The 12,207-nt window shown below is 47.6% G+C and overlaps 1 protein-coding gene across 4 annotated transcripts in view; it reads right to left on the reverse strand.

The window, feature by feature from the left end:
* Positions 1–12,207, reverse strand: part of PRRC2B (proline rich coiled-coil 2B) — a 657,801-nt gene that overhangs the window by 339,436 nt on the left and 306,158 nt on the right. For all 4 annotated transcript variants that reach the window (XM_086924792.1, XM_086924791.1, XM_086924790.1 and 1 more), the window contains exons 12-13: positions 7,284–7,605; positions 7,019–7,069 (exon numbers count right to left, since the gene is read on the reverse strand). In XM_086924792.1, the coding sequence (XP_086780918.1) occupies positions 7,019–7,069; positions 7,284–7,605 (373 nt within the window). The remainder of the gene's footprint in view (positions 1–7,018; positions 7,070–7,283; positions 7,606–12,207) is intronic.

Here is a 12,207-nt window from a genome sequence, read left to right on the forward strand (position 1 = left end):
GACTCTTCCAAGACAACAATGTGCAATCATCCGGACCCAACACTAGGCGGCGATCTATGCACAGATATGAATTCAGCAGCCCACATGCCTCGAACCCTGTCTTTCTTCCTCTGGAGGATGTTCTCCATCTCGGCCTCGAGCCTTCTTTTCTTCCTCTCCATCTGCGCGGCATGCTCGGTGTCGAGCGTTTCGGCCGCCCTCTTCGGCGGCGAAGTGGTTTTCGGCTCCTTCTCCCTCGAAGTCGAGGTTCCTCTTTCGGGGACCTGCTTCGACGACCTTGGCTTTTCGCCGGTCTTCGCCATCTGGGAGTCCTTTTCGAAGGATCCGCTGGGCTGTTTTTCGGAGGATGCAGCTTCGGTCGTCGAGATTTTCGGCGCAGGTGCTCCCTTCGAGGCTCTAGACTGATTTTTCGAGAGTCTGCCTCAGGCCTTCGAGGCCCTGTTGTGGGTTTCGGGGTCGTAGACTCTCCTACCTGGTCTGATGTTTTCATATCGGTCTCTGCGACCATGGAGACATCTGGACCTTCGGCGATGTTGTCCTTGTAGTCGGTGGAGAGGCCCAGTTCGTACAGCGACAGTGCCTGGCCCCTGCCCTGCATCGTGTGGTGAGCTATCATCGGCTTCTCTCGAATTCTGAGTGTCTTCGGTGTGAAGATGCAGCAGGCGTTGCAGTCCTTGCTCCTGTGGTCGACTGACAGACAGAGGTTGCAGACTGGGTGCTGGTCCTTCTGCGCGTACTTGTGGCAGTTACAGCAGAATTTAAAGGGTGTATTTTCTATTACTGCGCTTAGGGGGGCCCCCTGTGCGCGCATTCCCTGTCGGACGTCGAAGATCTCAAGTTACTACTCCTTCGTCGTCCCGGCTTTGATGGTCTTCTCAAGTCCTTTTTTGTAGAAAATTGGCTTTATCTTCTTTTCTCCTCCAAAACTTCTGGAGCTCATGCGACAATCCAGACCCAACGGCGGAAAAAAGAAACTGAAGATGGCGCCCAAGGGTGGGAGCTTCCGCAGGAATTATGCAGACGTCACGGAAGGTACACCAAATAGTGGGACGTAGACGCCCACCTGGGCTACGAAAAAAGAAAAGAAAAAAAAAAGACTACGATTCTGGACCCAACCACCAGATTGCGGAATATGCACAGCATAGTGAATCCAGAAAGATTCACGCTGCAAAACAAATTTCTTGAGCCCCCACAGTAATTATTTTACTGGGGAAGCTGAACTATTGCTTGCGAGAATCGTCCATGTCCTTCACACCTTAAATTAAATTTTATTTTGAAAAATGAATAATGTATCAACTCCAGTGTTCAACTTTAACTGTTGTAGCGGAATGAACGGCTGAGCCATCCTTGGTGACATTCCAGCCAGTGGTCTGCAAGTTGCATGCATGTCGCAACAGCAAGCGTTCAACCCACTGTACTGTTCCACTAGCTGTCTACGCAAGCACATCCCAAGCATGCCCTGGTCCGGGACTCACAGGGACTGAACTCTGCAGATAAGGCTTTCCCTTTCCGTCAACTAATGCCCACATTGCCAAATCACTCTTTTTTTGGCGCTGCTCGATAAGAGAGAAACGGTTTGCTTTGAGGAGCGGTGAATATTTACTTTACTTCTCTGCACTCGGACCGCCGTTTGCTCTTCCTTTTCGCTTGGTGGTGGTGGACTTTTGAAGCTTCACTGGCGGACTCTTGAAGCTTTACTCGTGAAAGGGCCAGTGTCGTTTAATGAAAAAATTTGCAGGTCTGCTGGAATTATGCGGCATGGATGGCTCCAATTATGCAGCAGAGTTGACTAAATCATGTGGTGGGAAAAGGTAAATCATGTGCTGTAATTATCACCCGGTTCGTTGATGTTAAAGGTAAGTTACAGCTTAACTTCTATCATCACCCTTTTCTTGCAGCTCTGCTGATGTATAGACTTCTTCACAGCTTCCAGCAGCACTTACAATCAAATAAAGACACAAACCTCCAGCACAGCACATTAAACGGAGCATGCAACACACCTGGCTTCAGGCACGCTTACCATCACCATCTCTACTGACAGCACAGACTTATTTCTGGTAATTCTGTTTGTTCGTATCCATGACTCGCTCCCTGCAACCCTCCCTGTGAAAGTGTTTTGAAGCAGGCTCTGAAATGTCCTAGTGCTGCACAAACAATAAATGATGTAAAATAAAAAATTTAGCCAACAGAGCACAGCTTTGCCATAAAACAGGCTGCCACTGGGCTCCCAAAAGCATGTACCACTAAGACACCTCTTACAAAGTCCCAACACAACATGCCACACTACAGTTACAATTTGCCAAACACATTATTTTAGAATTGTCCAGATCCATACATCAGTCTCTCATCTCAACCCTGCCACAACACTTTATTGCGTGAAAGAAATATAGTTTAATACCCCTGTGAATGGGAACACAACAACCCTAGACCGGTTTGAGCCTAGTTGGATGTCATCAATGAAGTGCAGTTTGGATCCTATGGCACAGTGAGCGCCTGTCCACATCTGGGAATACCCAGATACACATAGGGCATTACACTAAAGCAACATAAAGTGATGGTTGGAACACTTGCATATGAATCAGTCACCAGAAGTTGCTCAGAGGCCTCAAATATTCCATTGATCACCCCTTGGTCTCTTAGTGACGCGTAAGGACATTGAGAGGAGTTTAAATAAGTCAGTGACGTTGGTTGTACCACTCGGAAAGCACAGAGCGCTAATTACCACTCAGTATTTCCGAGTTATTCTGTCTTCAGCTCATGTAGGAACCTGTACATGTTCTGAGTTAATGCACGTGATGTAGACAGGGTAATCGAGAAAACCAAGCAACAGATCCATGAAGACTTATACGCACCACCATTTTGGAGTATGTGAAGCAGTGCTCTTTGACGTGATTTTACATGACTGAATAGCCTACAAAACACGTGAATGGCAAAGGAACGAAATATTCAAGAATTATACAAATACAATTAGCCAAAATATAAAGGACTGTGCCCTCTTTTCGCTTTTACTGATATATAGGGAGGTCACGATTCCGGGCCCATGCGCATAAATGCTTTTGTGGGTCGCCCCAATGAGTTGGGAGGGTCCGCCGCGAGGAGAATCTGTCCGCAGTGTGAACCCCGCCCATTTGCTCTCGACACAGCCCTTGTCTGATGTGCAATTGCTCTTCGTAATTTCTCCTGTTCTTCTCCTCCACAGTCCCTCTCCCTGGCATGTCTGAGTTCATGCCCCCCTCCCCAGTGTCTGTCCGGGTCTCTTGCAGAACTTGCACCAATATTTGCTTCCACAAATGAGCTATATGGTGTCTGCATATCTCAGCGCACAAGCACGTTTGCCAGACTCATCACACTCACCATCAGAGAGAGATCCCGGGGCACACACCACTCACAGGCACTAATTCATCTAAATTCTGATGGTTCATAGTTGCTAATATATACTGTATACTTTTTAGAAAAGAACAGCATTATAAAAAAGTATATCATTTACAATACTAATAGCTCTAAACATTGTCACTGCGAGACCTATTGCATTGTAAATGCTTGTTTGGTATTAGGAAATACAGGGAGTATACTTCTTTGTTCTTTTGGTGCTCTGGAACTATCTCTATTGCCTTTTTCTGCAGATGGGATGTTACCTCTTGTCTGAGCAATGTTGAATGTTCCTGTGATATTGGACGCTGCCTGGGTGGTATGTTTGGGGGGGTAGAGTGTAGTTCCAGACAGTAACCTGATTGAATAATTTGTAACACCTACATGTTTGATGTGATGTTTTCCCAGGCTGGCAGGTACTGTTGGAGTATTCCCCGGAGTGGAGTGTGACGGGGGAAGGGAGTCATTGGGCAGGGGTGGAGGCAGAGCAGGAATTGTTATTTTTTTTACCTCTGCCTTTGTTATTGTTACCCCTGTACCCACTCCTTTGGTAGCCCTAGCCGTAAGTGGATTGTGTGGGGGCTTTGAATGAGGCGGAGGCTGTGTGAGGAATATCCTCTGGTGGCACCTCTATAGGATGAGCGACGAAATGAATGTCTGGGAGCCTTCGACTGCAGGGCTCCCATAGATTTGGCAGTGTCTATCTTTTTTTATTTTTTCAAGAGATACATGCACGTTGGGTCCAAATAGTTGTTGCTCATCGAAAGGTTGATTTAGAATGGCACTTTGTACCTCGGGTTTGAATCCTGATATACGCAGCCAGGCATGTCTGCGTAGCAAGACGCTGGTGTTAACTGCTCTAGACGCAGTATAAGCTGCGTCGAGGGAACATCTAATGGAGGTATTTATAATGTTTTACCCTCTTGGATGAGTTCATGTGCCCTATCTCTGTACTTATCAGGGAGGCGTCTCATTATGGACTCTAATTCGTCATAATGTGCTCTATCATATCTGGCTACCAATGCTTATGTGTTGGCAATACTCCAGATGTTTGCTGCTTAAGACGCAGTTCTTTTCCCTGATGCGTCTAGTAACTTAGACTCCTTATCTGGTGGGGCAGCTTCACCTGATGTTTGCGAGTTAGCTCTCTTGCGTGCGTTGGAAACTACAAGCGATTCTAGTGGTACTGGCCCCTTAATGTATTCTGGGTCTGAAGGGGCGGCTTTATATTTCTTCTCTATACGAGGATTAATGATTCTAGCCCTGACTGGGTCTTTGAAGACTTCAGCAGCGTGTTTAATTACTCCTTTGAGCATTGGTAAGATGGTTGCTGACCTTTGTGCGTTATCAAAGGTATCCATCAGGAAGTCATCGTCTACAGGGTCTGTATGCATGTCTACCCCGTGATATTGTGCAGCCCTGTGTATTAGTTCGTTAAACCCTATAGTGTCTTCAGGTGGGGAAGGCCGTGATGGGTACAAGTCATCCTGAGGGACATTTGGGACATTTGGGTTGTTGTAATTTACCCATGGGTAAGTTGATCCTGTTGGTGTGTCTGGATCAGGCATGTTACCACCCCCCCGCCTTATCATCAGAACTATCATCTGTATGAGAGCGTGTAGGAGAATGCTGTGGTATGGGAGAGGGTGGTGATGGAGGAGAAGGGGAAAGCTGTCTTAAAGGCTAGGTAGCCATGTCCTTCTTTGCAAGCGGAGCTGGCTTGTCCAGTGGTCGCTTCTTTGAGAGCAAAAATCAACAGTCCAGTTATTGGGTACTTAGCCAGAGTCTTTTGGGCAGGGTCCGGAATATATAAGTCCTCTGCCAGAGGCCGATCTTTTGGTGCTGTGAAAGGTTTCGGCACCGAAGCGGCTTGCTTTGGTTTCATGACTTTGTCTTTTGTCGGGGAAGCAGGGGTCTTTTTTGGCTCCGAAGGTTTTTTCGGGTCGGGTGCTGTTTTCGGGTCCGGTTGTTTCTTTGGATACAATGTTTTTTTCCGTTCTGGCGTTTTTTTTGGAATCCGAAGCTTTGCTTGGTTCCGACCTGGTTTTCGGTGCCGAAGGAGTTGTGGGTGTTGGCGCCGATGGTTTGGACGTCGGCGTAGCCGGTGTCGATGTCTTTTTCGGTGCCCGTAAGCTGGCGCCGGCACCATGGGGTGGCTGACTCGAGCCAGAGTCAGCCGAAGGCTTAATTGGCTTCTTTGCCGGGCCTGAAGGTGGGGCAGTTGAAGCTGAGTGTCGGTGTGCGGGCGAGGGTGTAACCTTGAAAAACCAAAGGGGATGATGGACGGAGCGTTGAAAATACAAACACTCACCCCCAGTCAACTGATCGTGTAACCTGGGCCTTCTTTGGGTGTGTCGAGGAAGGGTCGGGGTCGACGGTCTTACTTACGACCCGTTGCGCTGGAGTTAAGTCCACGACATCCGAATCTTATTCATGTTCGGAACTGCTGTCGACGTCCTGTTCTGGGACGTTGACGCCTTCCTCAAAGATGTCGTCCGTAATGGAGGATGAAGATCGAGCCATTGTTCTTCTCGCTCTTCGGTCGCGGATAGTCTTCTTGGAGCGGAAAGAGGCACAAGCTGAACAGTCCCTTGCCTCGTGCTCCGAAGAAAGGCAGAGGTTACACACCTCGTGAAGGTCGGTGTGGGGGAAACTCCGACCCACATTGAGGACACTTTTTGAATGGCGTCCTTTCCATGAGCTGGAGTTGAGGCCTAGTTAGGCCCGAAGGCCGTCAACCGGAATCAAAGTATTCGACATTGAAGAATAGCGTTGAGTGGAGAAGCGTTCGAAACTTATTTTCTGAAAGTTGGTGAGGATTGCGCGCCAAAAGAATTCGGTTTCAAGACGGAGGGCTGGAAACACATCCGAGCCCGGTGGCAAAAACAATCTGGGGATGGAGCCGATGACCATGCGCAGTATCATCCAAAGGAGGAGTCACCTATCCTGTGACTTCCAAAGACTTTTCTACAAAACAAACTGTAAACATCTGGGCCCAACACTGGGTGGCAATCCATGCATAGTGTGCAATCTGCAGCTCATATGCCTCAAACACAATGTATCCTCTTCCCCTGGATACCTCTACTCTCCAGTACCTCCACACCAACTGGTGTACAAGGTGACTTTTCCAAACAAACCACGCTCACTTGAGCACACTCAATTTTTCACAATGCACTCACCTTTATGTAAAATGAGCTTGCAACCTGCGGACCATAAAAGTCATAGGCTCTTGTAGGAAATAGTTTTCACTTCTGCCCTAGTAATGTTTTTCTCACGAAATGCTGGACCATAGCCAATAGGTCTCACTTTTGGGACCTAATAAGTATTGAGTATCCTTGGTGCAACAACATTAACTGTTTGCTGGTTAAACACTTATAAGGTCCCAAAGGCGAAACCTATTGGCTATGCCATTGCTTGTTTATTGATGTGCTAAACCAGTACTACTACAGTTCTCGTCAGAAGGCAAAACTTGGTTGAAATATTTACTCCACTTACAACTCGCCCACCCAGCTTTTGAGGCCCCTGGAAATTGCACACCATTTTGTAGCAGAAGTAGCAAAAAAAGTCTTGTAGCTCACTTCATGCAAGAAAATATGCTGAATATAATCCACAAATGTCAAATTGGTGAGTCCCAGCTGAAACCACTTACCAGCAGTTCTCCTCACGTCCTCTCTGCCACCCTGGGGCACTACAACCTCACCTGAAAAATTAGAGAGGAAAAAACAGAACCTTTTGTGAGGATCAAAGTTTCCCAATCTCAGCTCTTACACAAAGAAAAGTAGAGGGAGTGGGACAGGAAGAGATGAGGGTGAAGTGTAAAGGAAGAAAGGCTTGGCACTGCTCAGCTACTGATACCAACTGCCCCACACATCAAGAGAAATGCTGGAACATGGATGACCTCACACTTCCCTTACCTTTAACATGGGAATGGTCACTGCTGGGTGGGCTACTCTTCTCAAACACAGGGGATCTAGGGTCCTCGTTTTCTTTGTTGTCTGCCTGCTTTGGGGCATCAGACTTCTGGGCGAGTTTGCTCTTCTGATCTAGTTGCTTCAGTTTGGCAGCACAGGCAGCAAGTCGCTCCTCCCTGGCTCTGCGTTCCTCCTCTTCACGCCTCCTACGGGCTCTCTCCACTGCCTCAGAAATCTCAGAGGGGACGAATTTCTGCCTCACTGGAAGCTTTTCATCCTTCTCCTCAGCAGACTGCTGGCGTAAAAAGCTTCCAGGTGGGGCCTTCTAAACGAATGGAAAAAGAAGAAACTTAGCAGAACGACATGAGAATCAAGTTAAAGTAACTGCAGCACAGATTCGACATTTGGCTTCACTTTGGAATAAAGTCACACCTAAAGATATATTCAGCTGCCTGTGGTCAAAGACCTACTGTCTACAGTACACTTTAATAGGTTTGCTCACCACTCATTATTAAATGGTTATCCTCCGCCTCATCCCCCCACCCCGATTGTTTGTTAACCATACCGAATAGTTTACCTGTCGGTGTAGTTTTTCAGCTTGAAGATCTTTCTGGATTCACTATGCTGTGCATTATTCCGCGGTCTAGTGGTTGGGTCTGGAATCGTAGTCTTTTCTTTTTTTTCCGTAGCCCAGGTGGGCGTCTACGTCCCACCTTTTGGTGTCCTTCCTATGACGTCTGCATGCTTCCTGCTGAAGCTCCCACCCTTGGGCGCCATCTTCGGATTTTTTTTCTTTTTCTGTTTGTGTTCTGTTTCCGAATTGTATGGCAATGTTTCGATCTTTTCTTTTACCGCTTTTTTCCTTGAAGTTCCATTAAAGTCTTTTTTTTATTTTTTATTTACCACCTCTTTTCTCCAGCCTCATCTTTCTGGCGGAGGTGGGTGGGTTCGCTAGTGAATCCAGAAAGATCTTCAAGCTGCAAAACTACACCGACAGGTAAGAAACTATTTGTTATTCAGTGTGAATCTTTCTGGATTCACTATGCTGTGCATAGACTTTGTAGCGGTTTGTTGTTATTGTGGCGGCTGGGTGGAAGATGAGCTTGGGTTCTTGAATATGTGCTGAAGCACTTTCTGTCCCACTTGTGCTTCCTTGTTCATTTGTATGTCCACACAGTAGTGTTTTGTAAACATGTGCACAGAAGCCCATGTTGCCGCCAGGCATATGTCCTGAATGGGAGTGTTTTCCAAGAAGGCTATTGTAGCTCCCTTTTTCCTTGTTGAATGGGCCCGTGGCCCCTCGGTTAGTTCTTGTCCAGCTTGTTTGTGGCAGAATTGTATAGCTTGCGCAATCCATCGTGCAATTGTCCCTTTAGTAACAGCTTTGCCCGTGAAACTTTCAGCAAATGACACAAAAAACTGTTTCGTTTTCCTGTGGTCTTTAGTTCTCTCTATGTAATGCATGACTGCACGTCTCGCGTCCAGAGTGTGCAGTGCCCTTTCAGCTTTTGTTGTTGGTTTCTGGAAGAAACTCTGTATTTGAATTGCCTGGTTGATGTCGAACTTGGACACCACCTTTGGCATAAAGTGTGGGTGCGTTCTCATCACCACCCTATCGTTGTGAATTTGTATGTAGGGTTCCTGTAGCGTTAACGCCTGTAGCTCGCTTACTCTGCGCAGCGAGGTGATTGCCACTAGGAATGCTGTTTTTAACGTTCGTATCGTTAGTGAGGCTTTATGCATTGGTTCAAAGGGTGCCTTCATGAGTTCTGTTAGCACTATATTGAGGTTCCATGTAGGTGCTGGTAACCTTTTAGGCGGTGCAATCCTTTTTGCGCCTTCCAAGAATCTTTTTGCAATCATAGAAGTAAAGAAGCTGTTGCCGGTTTCTCCTCTAGTGTAAGAGACAATGGCTGGTAGGTGTACCCTTAGCGATAAGCTCAGGTTAGTCTTGAGCAGGTTAGTGAGGTACTTAAGCACTGTAGAGTCTCTTGTCATCTTGTTGTGCAGTCCCTCCTTTCTGCCCCATAGTGTGAACCTCTTCCATTTTGCCACATGCACTTACGTGTGCTTGGTCTTCTTGCCTTCAGAAGTACCCTCCGGGTGCTTTCAGGAAGCTTTAGGTGTCCGAACTCTATGTCCTCAGGAGCTAGGCTGAGACTTTCTGGCTCTGGATGCAACACCTCTCAGTTTTGCATGGAGAGTAGGTATTTCCTTCTCCCAAATGTGTGTGGTGCACTCTGTCTCATTTCCATAATCTGTGAATACCAGTCTGCCGGGCCCACTGGGGTGCGACCAGTATCAGGGTCATGTTGCTTGTCCTGCACTTGCTGAGCACCTTGTGTATCAGGGGATTCGGCAGAAAGGCGTAGGCAAATGTCTGACCAGCTTATCCATAGGGCATTCCCCAAGGACCCTTCCCCTGGTTGCCTCGATGCGAAGTGTTGGCATTTTGCATTCTGGTGTGTTGCAAACAGGTCTATTGACGGCGTTCCCCACCTGTCGAACAGTTTCTTTGTTTCTTGTGCATTTAGCTCCCATTCGTGTGAGGCCGATGTCTGTGCTGAGCCAGTCCGCTTCCACGTTGTCCTTTCCTGGCAGATGTATCGCCAGTAGATCGATCTTCAGTGGTATTGCCCATTTCCATATTTCCGGCGCTAGTTCCGACAGTGGGGATGATTTTGTGTTCCTCCCCGTTTATGTAGAACATCGCTGTTGTGTTGTCCGTCTGGATCAACACAGTTTTGTTGTATAACTTCGTCTGGAAAGCTTTCATAGCTAGGAGAACGGTCTTTAGTTCTAGGTAATTGATGTGTTTGACCGCATCCGTTTGTGTCCACAGGCCCCTCGATCGGAGTTTTTCCATGTGTGCTCCCCATCCCTTTTGGGATGTGTCTATGGTGATGGTCACTGTGGGTGGTGTTAGAAGCTTCCCCTTTGTTATGTTTCCTTTGTTCCACCATGATATCTCCTTGTGCACTGCGTGCGTTACAACCACTAGGTCCTCCCAACACCCTGTCGCTTGTGACCATTGGTCCTGCAGCCACTCCTGGAGTGGTCTCATTTGTAGTCGTACATTTGGTACTATGTGGATGCATGAGGCCATCATGCCCATCATTTTGCTCACCGTCCTCACTGTCAGAGCTTGCCCCTTCTGGTAGAGGCGCGCCTCCTTCAACAGCGCCATAGTTTTCTTCTCCCTGGGGAACACCTTCCCCTGCACGGTGTTGATCTTTGCCCCAGAAATATTTTGACATGTTCTGGGTTTATCGAGGATTTCTTCCAGTGGATGGAGAAACTCAGGGCCATCAGTGTGTTTGTCACTATTTGAGGGTGCTGTTTGCACGTGTTGTATGACTTTGCCTTTATTAGCCAGTCTAGATAAGGGTATACGTGTATCCCTTTCCTCCTTAAGTGTGCTGCGACTGCTGCCAGACACATTGTGAATACCCTTGGTGTTGATTTTAGTCCGAAGGCCACTGCTGTGAATTGATAGTGATTTGCGTTGATTGCAAATCGTAGCAGATGTTTGTGCCGTCTGTTTATTGGGATGTGCAGGTAGGCATCTTTTAGGTCTATGGTGACCATGAAGTCTCCTGTTTGAATCTGTGGAAGTACTTCTTGCAGGGATGTCATTTTGAATTTTTGAGTCTTTATGAATTTGTTGAGGAACCTTAGGTCCAGGATGGGTGTTATTGTTTAGTCTACCTTGGGTACTAGGAAGTACGTAGAGTACACCCCCTTGTTCCTTTCCATGGGAGGTACAGGCTCGATAGCCTCCTTTAGTAGGAGTTCCTCTGCCTCCCTTTGAAGAAGCTCTAGTTCCTCGTTTGCTAGTGCTCTTTTCTTTGGTTTTCTGCTTGGTGGTGTCTTTTCTAACTATGCAGTACCCGTACTGTATTGTGTTGATGATCAATTTGTCTGTTGTAATTTTCTTCCACTCCTGGAGAAAACGGTTTAATCTTCCTCCCACTGGTGTTACGTGCTCCTGGTCTTTTGGTGCGGGACACTCCTGTTTCTTGTGTTTGTGCTCCACCCTTTGAGTTTTTGGAAGGGTGTGCACTATCAATGTGGCCGAGTCACTTGGAGGTGGTTTGCTGTCCACCCCTCCTGTTGTTCCCACGTCCACTCGCCCTCCCGCGAAAGGACTGGCCCCTATGTTGATATTGCCAGTGCTGTTTTTGCTAGCCTTGTTGCGTATGGGTGTCACTTTAGTGGGAATGTTGGAAGGACTAACGCGACGTTCCCGGCTGGTTCCCCCCTCTCCCGTGTGGTCTCCGTGACGGGGTGCCTCTTTTAGCTCCCCTGAATTGCAAGGCTCCCATGGATCTTGCGGTGTCATTATCATTTTTGAGCTGTGAGAGCTTGTCGTCCACTGGTGCTCCGAACAGTGTTTCTCCGTTGAATGGAGTGTTCAGGATGTTGTGTTGCACCTCCGGTTTAAAGCCTGATATTCTGAGCCAGGCTGGTCTTCTTTCTGTGAAGCCCAGCATCATAAGCCTGCTGGCGGTGTCTGCACCGTCCAGTGCTATTTTTAGGCAAGAGTTTGCCAAGTTCTTACCCTCCTCTACCAGGTGCGAAGCCCTTTGTTGGTATTCCTGAGGGAGGTGTTTCACCAACTGCCCCAGTTCGTCCATGATTTGGTAATGGTGTCTGTTGAGCAGTGCGTTGGAATTAGCCATGCGCCAGTGCATGGCGGCATTCCTTTCGATTCTTCTTCCTGTTAGGTCCATCCTTCTGCTCTCTTTGTCTGGGGGTGGACCTGAAGTAGTTGGGCCATTGGCCCTTTTCCTTGCTGTTGCAGTAATGATTGAGTCAGCAGTGACCGTCCCCTGTATGTAGGGTGGGTCCTTTGAGGAGTGCTTGTATTTTTTCTCCATCCTTGGCGTGACGGGTTTACAAGTAGCAGGCTCCTTGAATGCCTCTC

Source organism: Lissotriton vulgaris, chromosome 5, assembly GCF_964263255.1.
Source record: "Lissotriton vulgaris chromosome 5, aLisVul1.2, whole genome shotgun sequence".
NCBI lineage: Eukaryota > Metazoa > Chordata > Amphibia > Caudata > Salamandridae > Lissotriton > Lissotriton vulgaris.